Source organism: Salmo salar, chromosome 13 (genome assembly GCF_965601325.2).
Source record: "Salmo salar chromosome 13, fSalSal1, whole genome shotgun sequence".
NCBI classification, from domain to species: domain Eukaryota; kingdom Metazoa; phylum Chordata; class Actinopteri; order Salmoniformes; family Salmonidae; genus Salmo; species Salmo salar.
Window position 1 is genome coordinate 72,485,001 of NC_138303.1, and position 12,275 is coordinate 72,497,275.

The window sequence follows — 12,275 nt, forward strand, 5'->3', positions numbered from 1 at the left end:
TTCTAACGCTCTCAGAAGGCGCCAGAACGTTGAATGATGACTTTGCAGGCCATGGCTGAAAAACAGTAGCGCATTTGGATAGTGGTCGATCTGAGAACAATGAGACTGGGGGCGCGTGCACAAGACGATTCCATGTTTTTATTTTTTCGTCTTTGAAAGAAAACAGGGTTTCCCGGTCGGAATATTATCGCTTTTTTACGAGAAAAATCGCATAAAAATAGATTTTAAACAGCGTTTGACATGCTTCGAAGTACGGCAATGGAATATTTTGATATTTTTTGTCACGAAACGCACCGGGCGCGTCACCCTTCTTTACCCTTCGGATAGTGTCTTGAACGCACGAACAAAACGCCGCTATTTGGATATAACTATGGATTATTTGGAACCAAACCAACATTTGTTGTAGAAGTCCTGGGAGTGCATTCTGACAAAGAACAGCAAAGGTAATCCAATTTTTCTTATAGTAAATCTGAGTTTTGTGAGTACCGAACTTGGTGGGTGTCAAAATAACTAGCCCGTGATGGCGAGCTATCTACTCAGAATATTGCAAAATGTGCTTTCACCGAAAAGCTATTTTAAAATCGGACACCTCGATTGCATAAAGGAGTTCTGTATCTATAATTCTTAAAATAATTGTTATGTTTTTTGTGAACGTTTATCGTGAGTAATTTAGTAAATTCACCGGAGGTTTCGGTGGGTATGCTAGTTCTGAACGTCACATGCTAATGTAAAAAGCTGTTTTTATATAAATATGAACTTGATTGAACAAAACATGCATGTATTGTATAACATAATCTCCTAGGAGTGTCATCTGATGAAGATCATCAAAGGTTAGTGCTGCATTTAGCTGTGGTTTTGTTTTTTGTGACATTATATGCTAGCTTGAAAAATGGGTGTCTGATTATTTCTGGCTGGGTACTCTGCTGACATAATCTAATGTTTTGTTTTTGCTGTAAAGCCTTTTTGAAGTCGGACAGTGTGGTTAGATAAAGGAGAGGCTTGTCTTTAAAATGGTGTAAAATAGTCATATGTTTGAAAAATGGAAGTTTTCGGATTTTCGAGGACTTTGTATTTCGCGCCACGCCCATCATTGGATATTGGAGCAGGTGTTCCGATATCGGAACGTCTAGATGTAAGTTAAATGTATTTGGCTAAGGTGTATGTAAACTTCCGACTTCAACTGTATATGGCAGCAGCCTCTAAGGTGCAGGGTTGAGTAGCCAGGGGGTAGCCAGCTGGTGATGGCTATTTAACCTGTTTGCGTCCCACCCTAGTCAACAGCCAGTGGAATCGCGTCGCGCAAAATACAAATACCTCATAAATGCTATAACTTCAATTTCTCAAACATATGACTATTTTACACCATTTTATAAATACACCTCTCCTGAATCGAACCACGTTGTCCGATTTTCAAAAAGGCTGTACAGCAAAAGCAAAACATTAGATTATGTTAGGAGAGTGCCCTGCCAAAAATAATCACACTGCCATTTTCAAAGCAACTAGCATGCATCACAAATACCCAAAACACAGCTAAATGCAGCACTAACCTTTGACAATCTTCATCAGATGACACTCCTAGGACATCATGTTACACAATACATGCATTTTTTGTTCGATAAAGTTCATATTTATATATAAAAACATCATTTTACATCGGCGCGTGACTTTAAGAAAATATTTTCCCTCAAATGCTTCCGGTGAATCAGCGCTACAATTTACAAAATTACTATTCAAAAACATTGGTAAAATATAATATTGTCATTGAAAGAATTATAGATTAACATCTCGTGAATGCAAACACATTGCCAGATTTAAAAATAACTTTACTGGGAAATCACACTTTGCAATAAACAACGTGGTATGCTCAGAAAAATAGGCTAGGCGATGCATGTTAGCGCCATCTTGGAACCATCTAAAATCAAATATACTATTGTAAATATTCCCTTACCTTTGATTATCTTCATCAGAAGGCACTTCCAGGAATCCCAGGTCCACAACAAATGTAGTTTTGTTCGAAAAAGTTAATAATTTATGTCCCAATAGCTCCTTCTTGTTAGCGCGTTCCGAAGGCTACTCATAATGTACGAGGCGCGCGGGACTTGTTGTCACATGTGCAAAAAATATATATTTACGTTCGTTCAAACGTTGTATAACATAAATCTTTAGGGCTTTTTTCAATCAGAGCTTCAATAATATTCAAGGCGGACGATTGCATTGTCTTACTAAACGTTTCGGAATGAGAGGGTACCCACGCGTCATAGTAGTAATGGCCCTCCCTCTATGACCAACTTTCCAGGCCTCTCGTTCGGTCAGTTTTTACTGGAGAAGACTCAAACCACTTTGTAAAGACTGTTGACATCTAGTGGAAGCCTTAGGAAGTGCTAAATGAATCCTAACTCGCGGTGTGTTTCATAGGCAAAGTGTTGAAGGTGATTCCACAAATCAGATTTCCACTTCCTGCATGGAATCTTCTCAGAATTGGGCTGCCATATGAGTTCTGTTATACTCACAGACACCATTCAAACAGTTTTAGAAACTTTAGTGTTTTCTATCCAAATCTACTAATTATATGCATATTCTAGTTACTGGGCAGGAGTAGTAACCAGATTAAATCGGGTACGTTTTTTTATCCGGCTGTGCAAATACTGCCTCCTAGCCCCAACATGTTATTAACAGTCTGATGGCCTTGAGATAGAAGCTGTTTTCAGTCTCTTGGCCCCAAATTTGATGCACCTGTACTGACCTCACCTTCTTGATGATAGCGGGGTGAACAGGCAGTGGCTCGGCAGTGTGCCCCCGGTGATGCGTTGTGCAGGCCATACCACCATCAGGAGAGCCCTGCGGTTGTGGGTGGTGCAGCTGCCGTACCAGGTGGTGATACAGCCCGACAGAAAGCGCTGAATTGTGCATCTGTAAAAGTTTCTTAGGGGCCAAGCCCCACACTGTCTGTGTGGGTGGACCAATTCAGATTGTCAGTGATTATGTACGCCGAGGAACTTGAAGCTTTCCACCTTCTCCACTGTGGTCCCGTCGACGTGTGATAGGGGCGTGCTCCCTCTGCTGTTTCCTGAAGTCCTCGATCAGCTACTTCGTTTTGCTGACTTTGAGGGAGAGGTTATTTTCACTGCCAGTGCTTTCACCTCCTCCCTGTAGGCTGTCTCATTATTGTTGGTAATCAGGCCTACTGCTGTTGTGTTGTCTGCAAACTTGATGGAGTTGGAGGCATGCGTGGCCACATAGTCATGGGTGAACAGGGAGTACAGGAGAGGGCTGAGCACGCACCCTGGTGGGGCCCCTGTGTTGAGGATCAGCGAAGTGATGTTGTTTCCTACCTTCACCACCTGGGGGGCGGCCTGTCAGGAAGTCCAGGACCCGGTTGCACAGGGCGGGGTTCTAGACCCAGGGCCCCGAGCTCATTGATGAGCTTGGAGAGTACTATGGTGTTGAAGGCTGAGTTATAGTCAATGAACAGCATTCTGACATAGGTATTCCTCTTGTTCATATTGGATAGGGCAGTGTGCAGTGCGATGGTGACTAGATTGTATGTTCTATTGGGGCGGTAAGCAAATTGAAGTTGTCTAGAGTGTCAGTTAAGGTAGAGGTGATATGATCCTTAACTAGCCTCTCAAAGCACTTCATTATGACAGAAGTGAGTGCTACGGGGTGATATTCATTTAGTTCAGTTACCTTTGCTTTCTTGGGTACAGGAACCATGGTGGACATCTTGAAGCAAGTGGGGACAGCAGACTTGGATAGGGAGGGATTGAATATGTCTGTTTCCAGCCAGCTGGTCTCCACATGCTCTAAGGACACGGCTAGGGATGCCCTCTGGTCCGGCAGCCTTACGAGGGTTAACACGCTTAAATGTCTTACTCATGTTGGCCACGGAGAACGAGAGCCCACAGTCCTTCGGAGCTGGCCGCGTCGGTGGCACTGTGTTATCCTCAAGCGGGAAAAGGTGTTCAGCTTGTCTGGTAGCAAGACGTCGGTGTTCGCGAAGTGGCTGGTTTTCCCTTTGTAATCTGTGATTGTCTGTAGACACTGCCACATACGTCTTCTGTCTGAGCCGTTGAATTGCAATTTCACTTTCTCTGTACTGATGTTTTGCATGTTTTATTGCATTATGGAGGGAATAACTACACTGTTTGTATTCAACCATATTCCCAGTCACCTTGCCGTGGTTAAATACGGTAGTTCGCCCTTTCAGTTTTGTGCAAAGGCTGCCGTCTATCCACGGTTATTGGTTTGGGTAGGTTTTAATAGTCACCGTGGCAACAACATCCCCTATACACTTCCTGTTGAACTCAGTCTCTGTGTCCGTGTAAGCATCAATGTTATTCTCAGAGGCTACCCGGAACATATCCCAGTCCGCATGATCAAAACTATTTTGAAGCATGGATTCCGATTGGTCAGACCAGCGTTGAATAGACCTTAGCACGGGTACTTCCTGTTTGAGTATCTGCCTAATAGGAAGAGAGGAGCAAAATGGAGTCATGATCTGATTTTCTGAAGGGAGGGCGGGGGAGTGCCTTGTAGGCATTCCGAAAAGGCGAATAGCTGTGATCTCGTGTTTTTCCTAAGCGAATACTACAGTCAATGTGTTGATAGAACTTCGGTAGTGTTTTTCTCAAATTTGCTTTGTTAAAATCCTCAGCTAAAATAAATGCAGCCTCAGGATATGTGGTTTCCAGTTTGCACGAAGTCCAGTGTAGTTCCTTGAAGGCCGTCGTGGTATCGACTTGAGGGGAATATATATGGTTGTGACTATAACCGAAGTGAATTCTCTTGGGAGGTAAAACGTTCTGCATTTGACTGAGGTATTCTAGGTCGGGTGAACAAAAGGACTTGAGTAGTTAGTCATGAAGCATACACCCCCGCCTTTATTCTTCCTGGAAAGTTCTTTATTCCTGTCTGCGCGATGAACTGAGAACCCAGTTGGCTGTATGGACGGGGACAGTATATCCCGAGAGAGTCATGATTCTGTGAAACAGAATGTTACAGTCCCTGATGTCTCTCTGGAAGGAGATCCTCGCCCTGAGCTCGTCTACTTGATTGTCCAGAGGGTGAACATTTAGCGAGTAATGTACTCGGAAGCGGTGGATGGTGTGCCTGCCTCCTGAGTCGGCCGAGAAGTCCACTCCGAATACTTCTTCGCGACTTAGAGCAGCCTCTGGGATAAGTTCAGTTGCCCTGGGGGGTACGAACAAAGGTTCCAATTTGGGAAAGTTGTATTTCCGGTTGTAATTCTGGTGAGTTACCGCCGCTCTGATATCCAAAAGTTATTTCTGGCTGTATGTAATAACACAAAAAAAAACATTCTGGGCTAATAATGTATGAAATGACAGACCAAAAAAATATATATATTGCAAAGTTGCTTAGGAGCTAGAAGCAGAACTGCCATTTCTGTCAGCTCCATCTTACTTTGTGTGCATCCTGTTTCCATTGATCATCCTTGATGTTTCTACAACTTGATTGGAGTCCACATGTGGTAAATGCAATTGATTGGACATGATTTGGAAAGGCACACACTTGTCTATATAAGGTCCCACAGTTGACAGTGCAAGTCAGAGCAAAAACCAAGCCATCAGGTCGAAGGAATTGTCTGCAGAGCTCTGATAAAGGATTATGTCGAGGCACAGATCTGGGGAAGGGTACCAAAACATTTCTGCAGCATTGAAGGTCCCCAAGAATACAGTGGCCTCCATCGTTGTTAAATGGAAGAAGTTTGGAACCATCAAAACACTTCCTAGAGCTGGCCGCCTGGCCAAACTGAGCAATCGGGAGAGAAGGGCCTTGGTCAGGGAGGTGACCAAGAACCTGATGGTCACTCTGACAGAGCTCCTGAGTTCCTCTGTTGAGGTTGGAGAACCTTCCAGAAGGACAACCATCTCTGCAGCACTCCACCAACCAGGCCTTTATGGTGGTGGCCAGACAGAAGCCACTCCTCAGTAAAAGGCACATAACAACCTACTTGGAGTTTGCCAAAAGGCACGTAAAGGACTCTCAGACCATGAGAAACAAGATGCTCTGGTCTGATGAAACCAAGTGGAGCTCTTTGGCCTGACTGTCAAGTGTCACGTCTTGAGGAAACCAGTCATCGCTCATCACCTGGCCAATGCCATCTCTACGGTGAAGCATGATGTATGCAGCATCATGCTGTGCAGATGTTTTTCAGCGGCAGGGACTGGGAGACTAGTCAGGATCGAGGCAATGGTGAACGGCGCAAAGTACAAAGAGATCCTTGATGAAAACTTGCTCCAAAGTGCTCAGGACCTCAGACAATTTAATACATTTTAGAATAAGGCTGTAGAGTAATAAAATGTAGAAAAAGAGAAGGGGTCTGAATAGTTTCCAAATGCACTGTAACACCTAGATCATTATATTGATATCTTTGCTTGAATGTCATGTTACCGTATTACTATGATATGTGTCCAATGAAAATTCCACTACTGCAAAATTTCACAACATGATAATTATTGATTTATTTATCAAGCTCTTGAACAACCACTTAAACTCGCATCTCATGTCTGTGTTTGCACAATTTCAATACTAATCCAATGCAAACACGTATTTCTGATCTATAGCTAGCCAAAACAAACATAAGCCACCTCAGTGCCCAAAAACAAACACAGCCATTCAACACACGAGTGTAGCATAAAGCCCTATTACATTCAAAGTACAGCCACAACATTCCGATAGGTGTAATAGAAATTCTGGCATGTTTGTACTGACACTCTCTAACACGGGTAATGCTCTTAGATGGATCGTGAAATGTTTTTGTTTTTCTTTGTTCTTTTTGTCATGTCCCTGCCCATCTTCCGAAAACATCTGAAACCTTACCTCTTCAAAGAATATCTTAAATAATACATCAGTCTTACCCCTTTGTCTTTTCTTACTAGCACTGGCTTTGCTGATAACTTATTTATTGAGGACAAGTGTACTGACTATGACTGTGATATTTGGTTGTCTCACCTAGTTCATTCATATTACAATAACTAACTGTAAGGCTCTCTAGATAAAAGCGTCTGCTAAATTACTAAAATGTAAATGCAATGTTTTGGAATGACCAAAGTGCCAAGCCCTTTCCATGGCATCATGTCCTAATCCTATCCTATATCCTGAAATGGTATCCTAAAGCTTCATTAGCTCTGGCCCAAAGTAGGGAATAAGGTACCATTTGGGACAGAGCCCCATGTACTCTCTTGATCAGCCAAAGGGACGTTTAGCCTAATTCAAATCAGCCTTGAAAAATCCCTTTCAATCCAAGGGGTGAATCACCCAATGACTGTGTCAGAACAATCTCAGTTGCTTTTGGGTGGTTGGCTGGGTAGGAGCTGAACCATGCAAGGCCTGCTGGGAACGATATCAAGGCAGAGGGAACAGGGAAGTGATGACATGGCAAAAAAAAGACACACCCCACAAACTCCGCAGTAAGGAATAGCATCATCATCATAACTATGCAGTCTCAGATTTTGTTAGGGGTTAAGGCCCAATGCTATCTGGCACACAGAAGTTAAAGGCAATGTTTCCCAGCATATTGTCAATATGAAAAGAATGCATCATGCTGTCTGTCATACTGTCACACATAGTGTCCTGAATGCACACACAGAAAGCACACTGCGGAAATGACTCATGTTTGCTTGCCAAACCCTTTTGCTTTTAGGTGATCTCCTCTCTTTGGGCTGCCATGTTGTTCACAAACCTGACCATTTGCATGTCTTTTTTTTGCTGCATGGCTTCACTCTGCTCCACAAATGTTTTAATCTTGTTGTTTATTTCACTGTCATCCCCTCTGCCCCCCACCCCACCTCAGCATCCCCCTGCTCGGGTCTGCGGCCTGCCTCCTGGAGTCTCTTCCCACCCTGTGCGTGCTGGTATACACCCCCCTCTCCCCCTCACTCGCACAGGCCCCGTTCAAGGCATCCTTCCTTCTTTCCTTCCTTGTTGTAGTCAATGATTTAAAAAAATGACGGGACAGGTAAAAGCCATGTGATGGAGCCATTGCATTCCTCTCTCCAATTATGTCTAATCAGTGATTAGAGAAAGGGAGGAAGGATGCACTTTTAAATCATTTGAACACGGCCACACACTTTTCTTACCTACATTGTTTCCTCCTTTCACACCTGGTTGTCAAATTTAATTTGTTTAATTTGTTCATTACAACACTTAATGCTGCCATTTCTTTCAATGACACTTCTACAAAGTTTAAGTATTCACTGTCCAATTATGTATTATGAAAGTGTCAGATGCCAAGCTATCTGACTGAGTGACAGTCTCGAAACAGAAGAAAAGCTGTTGTTCCTGCCATGTTCCTCCTCTAAACAGAACCATTCTCTCCCTCTACGTTCCCCCCGCTCCTACCCTCCTCTCCTTCCTGTCCATTCGTCTGTGCACCTGCATGCAGATTTGGAGATGGAGAGTGTAAAGCAGGACAGTGCATGGGTGGCCGACCCATTAAACCACTACAGCCTGAGCTCAGGTAGACCCGTGTATCCATCCATACATGTGCCATAACCACCCCAGATCTAACCCCCCTACTAACGCACACGACACGCCACTGGGGCACTCTGTCTGTTCACGAAGTCTTTACAATACCAATGCACCAGGACCAGAGTCCTTGGTTAATTATTAGTTAGTTACTCATCATTCTTAGTGCACTCTATGATGTAAAAAAGATACTTCAGGAGCCTTCTCTTGGTGCGTGGGGACTCACTTGAACTGCTAAATCCACTCACTCTCTAACCTGAACACTGTTGTCAGAGTAAAACGTATCCACCTTTATCAGATTCACATGCACTAGACTTGATTAGCTGATTACTAGATTTTTTTCCAATGAATGTGTTGCTTTGTTATTTACCCTTTTCATTTCAGGTTTATCAGGATTTCTTTTTGAACTGTTCTCTGTATATGCAAATGAACGGCTTGAAAAGATGATCGTGTTGCTTTTTTCTTCAGACCTTTTGAATTGTCCCCCTATCTGTTTCCCAGTCAGCTGGAGTTGTCTACTCTGTTTGGTTTCACTTGAAAGACTTTCGGCTGTGGCTGGGGTCTAGACTGTTTTGATTTATTCAAGTCCCCCCTTTAAAGCGGGAACTATAAAATTATCCTTTGGAGCATTAAGCATTGTCCTACAACAGCAAGAAGCACAGTCTTCTCTAGGGTGACTGAAACTACTACATTCCTAACAGGGGAACCCTGGCGTGTTCAAACTTACACTGACCAGCTCCCCTACATGGATACTGGCCTCTGTCCTTTTAGCCAGCTAACTGGGATTGAGATTTCTACCTCTGAAATTTCAGAGTGAGCCGATTGAAAGAAGTCCTTTGCAGTTGGCTGCACCTCTGTATGGAGATGTCTTTGAAATTGTCGATTTTAACTTGAGTGAAAGGACACTGAAAGGACAAACTGTCTCACTTGGATGAAGGGTTATGGTGTAACTGAACTTTTGTTACTTTCTTTAAGTCTGATCCACTCATTCAAACACTGAAGTCTGAGCTACAGTGTGATCAGCTCTGCTCCTTTCTCCAGCCTGACTGCTCCAGTAGGGCAGGCGTTTGTCCAGATGTTCTGAACCCGCTACTCTTTCCATCCCCTACTTCCTCCGTGGGCTGGAGATGGCTTCCTGTCTGGAGACCAGTATAGTGACTTGGGCAGCTGTGAAGAGCGCAAACAAGCCAAGACAGCTGGATGTGTCTATGAGAAAAACAAAGTGAGAGATAGAAGGAAGGAGAGAGAGAATGTGTGAAGGAGACAGTAAGATTTGTCCTGCTTCTCCCCATGGGACTTTGGTCGACACACGTCCTGGGCCGTGAATCTATGTTAGGCACAGCGACCTAGTGTAGTTTGGGCCTGTGAGGAATGACGTGGGGGAGATTGTATAGGAAACTTAAGCCCTCATTCTCTTTGATGCGGGACCAAGGTGCTCTTGCACCTACAATGACCCCTGAGGGTCGTGTTTTTGGTGTGCACACAACTTGTGCATAGCTACTTTTAGGAGTGGTTGTTTGAGAGTAACTGAAAGTAATCAAGGCGTTTCCCATGTCAGTTCATTTGAGAACGTCAAACCATATTGCACAGTTAATTCTGTGTGCGAGTGGAGAGATTGAGAATATATTACCAGAGTCTAAAAGGGAAGCTTAGTCTTCACCATGCATGCATTGAATGCACATAGTGTGTACAGTTCCACAAAACGATGTGTGGTATGGTCTCCCACTATATTTATTGCTTCTGTAGCATTGGTTCCCTGTAATATTGACAGATTTGTTGGTGCAGGAACAGCAATCTTTTTCAGAGGTGGGGTTTGCCCTTGCATCAGAATCTGCCACTTCATAGTACATAGAGGATGTCCTTATTGTTTGGCCTCAAGACAACTCCAACCATAATTTATTAGTTACATTTTTTACTTTGAATTTCAATTGCTCCTTGATCACATGACATAGACACTTCAAACCAACTTTGGATTGTTCACAAGGTAAGGACACACATTGCACACTTTACTTTTCCCTAAAAGCACCTTCTTAATTTTATATAAATATTGTATAAATATAAAAACTCTTCAACCACGTGACTTAACAACCTCATATCAACTGTCCATGTTGTACAACCTTTGCTTTTCTCATAAAATGATTCCTAAATGTTATATACTGAACAAAAATATGAACGCAACGTGTAAAGTGTCGGTCCCATGTTTCATGAGCTGAAATAAAAGATCCCAGAAATTGTCCATACGCACTGAAAGCGTATTTCTCTGAAGTTATGGGAACAAATTTGTTTACATCTCTGTCAATGAGCATTTCTCTTTTGCCAAGATAATCCACCTAACAGGTGTGGCATATCAAGAAGCTGATTAAACTGCATGGTCATTACACAGGTGCACCTTGTGCTGGGGACAATAAAAGGTCACTCTAAAATGTGCACACAACACAATGCCACAGATGTCAAGTTTTGAAGGAGAGTGCAATTGGCATGCTGACTGCAGGAATGTCCACCAGAGCTGTTGCCAGATAATTGAACGTTCATTTCTCTACCATTAGCTGCCTCCATTGTCGTTTTAGAGAATTTGGCAGTAGGTCCAACCGGCCTCACAACCGCAGACCACGTGTATGGTATCATGAGGGCGAGCGGTTTGCTGGTTTCAATGTTGTAAAATAGAGTGGTGGTGGGGTTATGGTATGGGCAGGCATAAGCTACGGACAACGAACACAATTGCATTTTATGAAATGGCCATTTGAATGCACAAAAATACCATCAAATCATTTTTATTTGTCACATACACGTGTTTAGCAGATGTTATTGCGGATGTAGCGAAATGCTTGTGTTTCTAGCTCCAACAGTGCAGTAATATCTAACAATTTCACAACAATACACACAAATCTAATGTAAAGGACCTAAGGCCAATTGTGAGGCCCATTTTTTTAAGGTATCTGTGACCAACAGTATTTGCAGTCATGAAGATGGAATCGTTTTTTCTATTACAAGTTTTAATTTACATGTACTTGTATGTGATTCGGGTTGTTGTGGGTTCGTGTTGAAGCTTGATATGGTTGTTATCGTCATCGAAGTTAGATATATTTACACAGCGAATGGCAAATTATTTAGTCATTCTTATTATACTGTAGACACCACGACATTGATCTATTTTCACCGTCATTAAACTATACAATGATTGCGAGTGACATTTTCATATTCCTGCCTGCTCCCATAAAGAGAGGAATGAATGACCCAATTTCAAACAGAATTGCGGTCGTATTCTACATAGATTAGCACAGCATTTCCATGCGTTGTCTTGTGAATGTAGTTTTGTTACTGTAAACTGACACTGGAAGGGGCTGGTCATTAACTGAATGGAAAACAAACTTGAAGAAACTTCATTTGTGGGGCGATTGACTAGCTGAGGAGCGAGGCGCACACTTATCGGAATTCTCTTTCGACTGCTATTCACTGTCCATTGGTACTGTACCATACGTTTTGTGATTTAAATTTAGTCGGCGGTGTCTTTTGAAGTAATTAGTCATAAACCAAATGATAAGGAGTTACAGCTTCTCTAAGGAAATGTCTACTGTTGACCTTGGATTCCCTATTTAAAGTCCCATCATAAAGTGAGAATCCCACTGCGTTTCGCAGGTAAGAATGTATTACGGTATGGGATTTATTTTGTTGTAGTTTAGTAAAGTGTGCACTCCAGTAGAATGGGGTTTAAAGCTGTCTTTCCTTGCCCATTAATTATTTGGCACCTTTTCACCACTCATTGATTGACAACCTGAAATTACGTTGTC

The 12,275-nt window shown here is 42.8% G+C and overlaps 1 protein-coding gene across 11 annotated transcripts in view; it reads left to right on the top strand.

The window, feature by feature from the left end:
- The window catches only part of arhgap32b (Rho GTPase activating protein 32b), a 246,867-nt gene that overhangs the window by 196,902 nt on the left and 37,690 nt on the right, over positions 1 to 12,275 (top strand). For 5 of the 11 annotated variants that reach the window (XM_082960293.1, XM_082960292.1, XM_082960296.1 and 2 more), the window contains 2 exons: positions 7,814 to 7,864; positions 8,405 to 8,479. The exons of 3 other annotated variants lie outside the window; for them this stretch is intronic. In XM_082960293.1, the coding sequence (XP_082816419.1) occupies positions 7,814 to 7,864; positions 8,405 to 8,479 (126 nt within the window). The remainder of the gene's footprint in view (positions 1 to 7,813; positions 7,865 to 8,404; positions 8,480 to 12,275) is intronic. 3 more of the 11 variants (XM_082960294.1, XM_082960300.1, XM_082960299.1) reach the window with 1 other exon arrangement.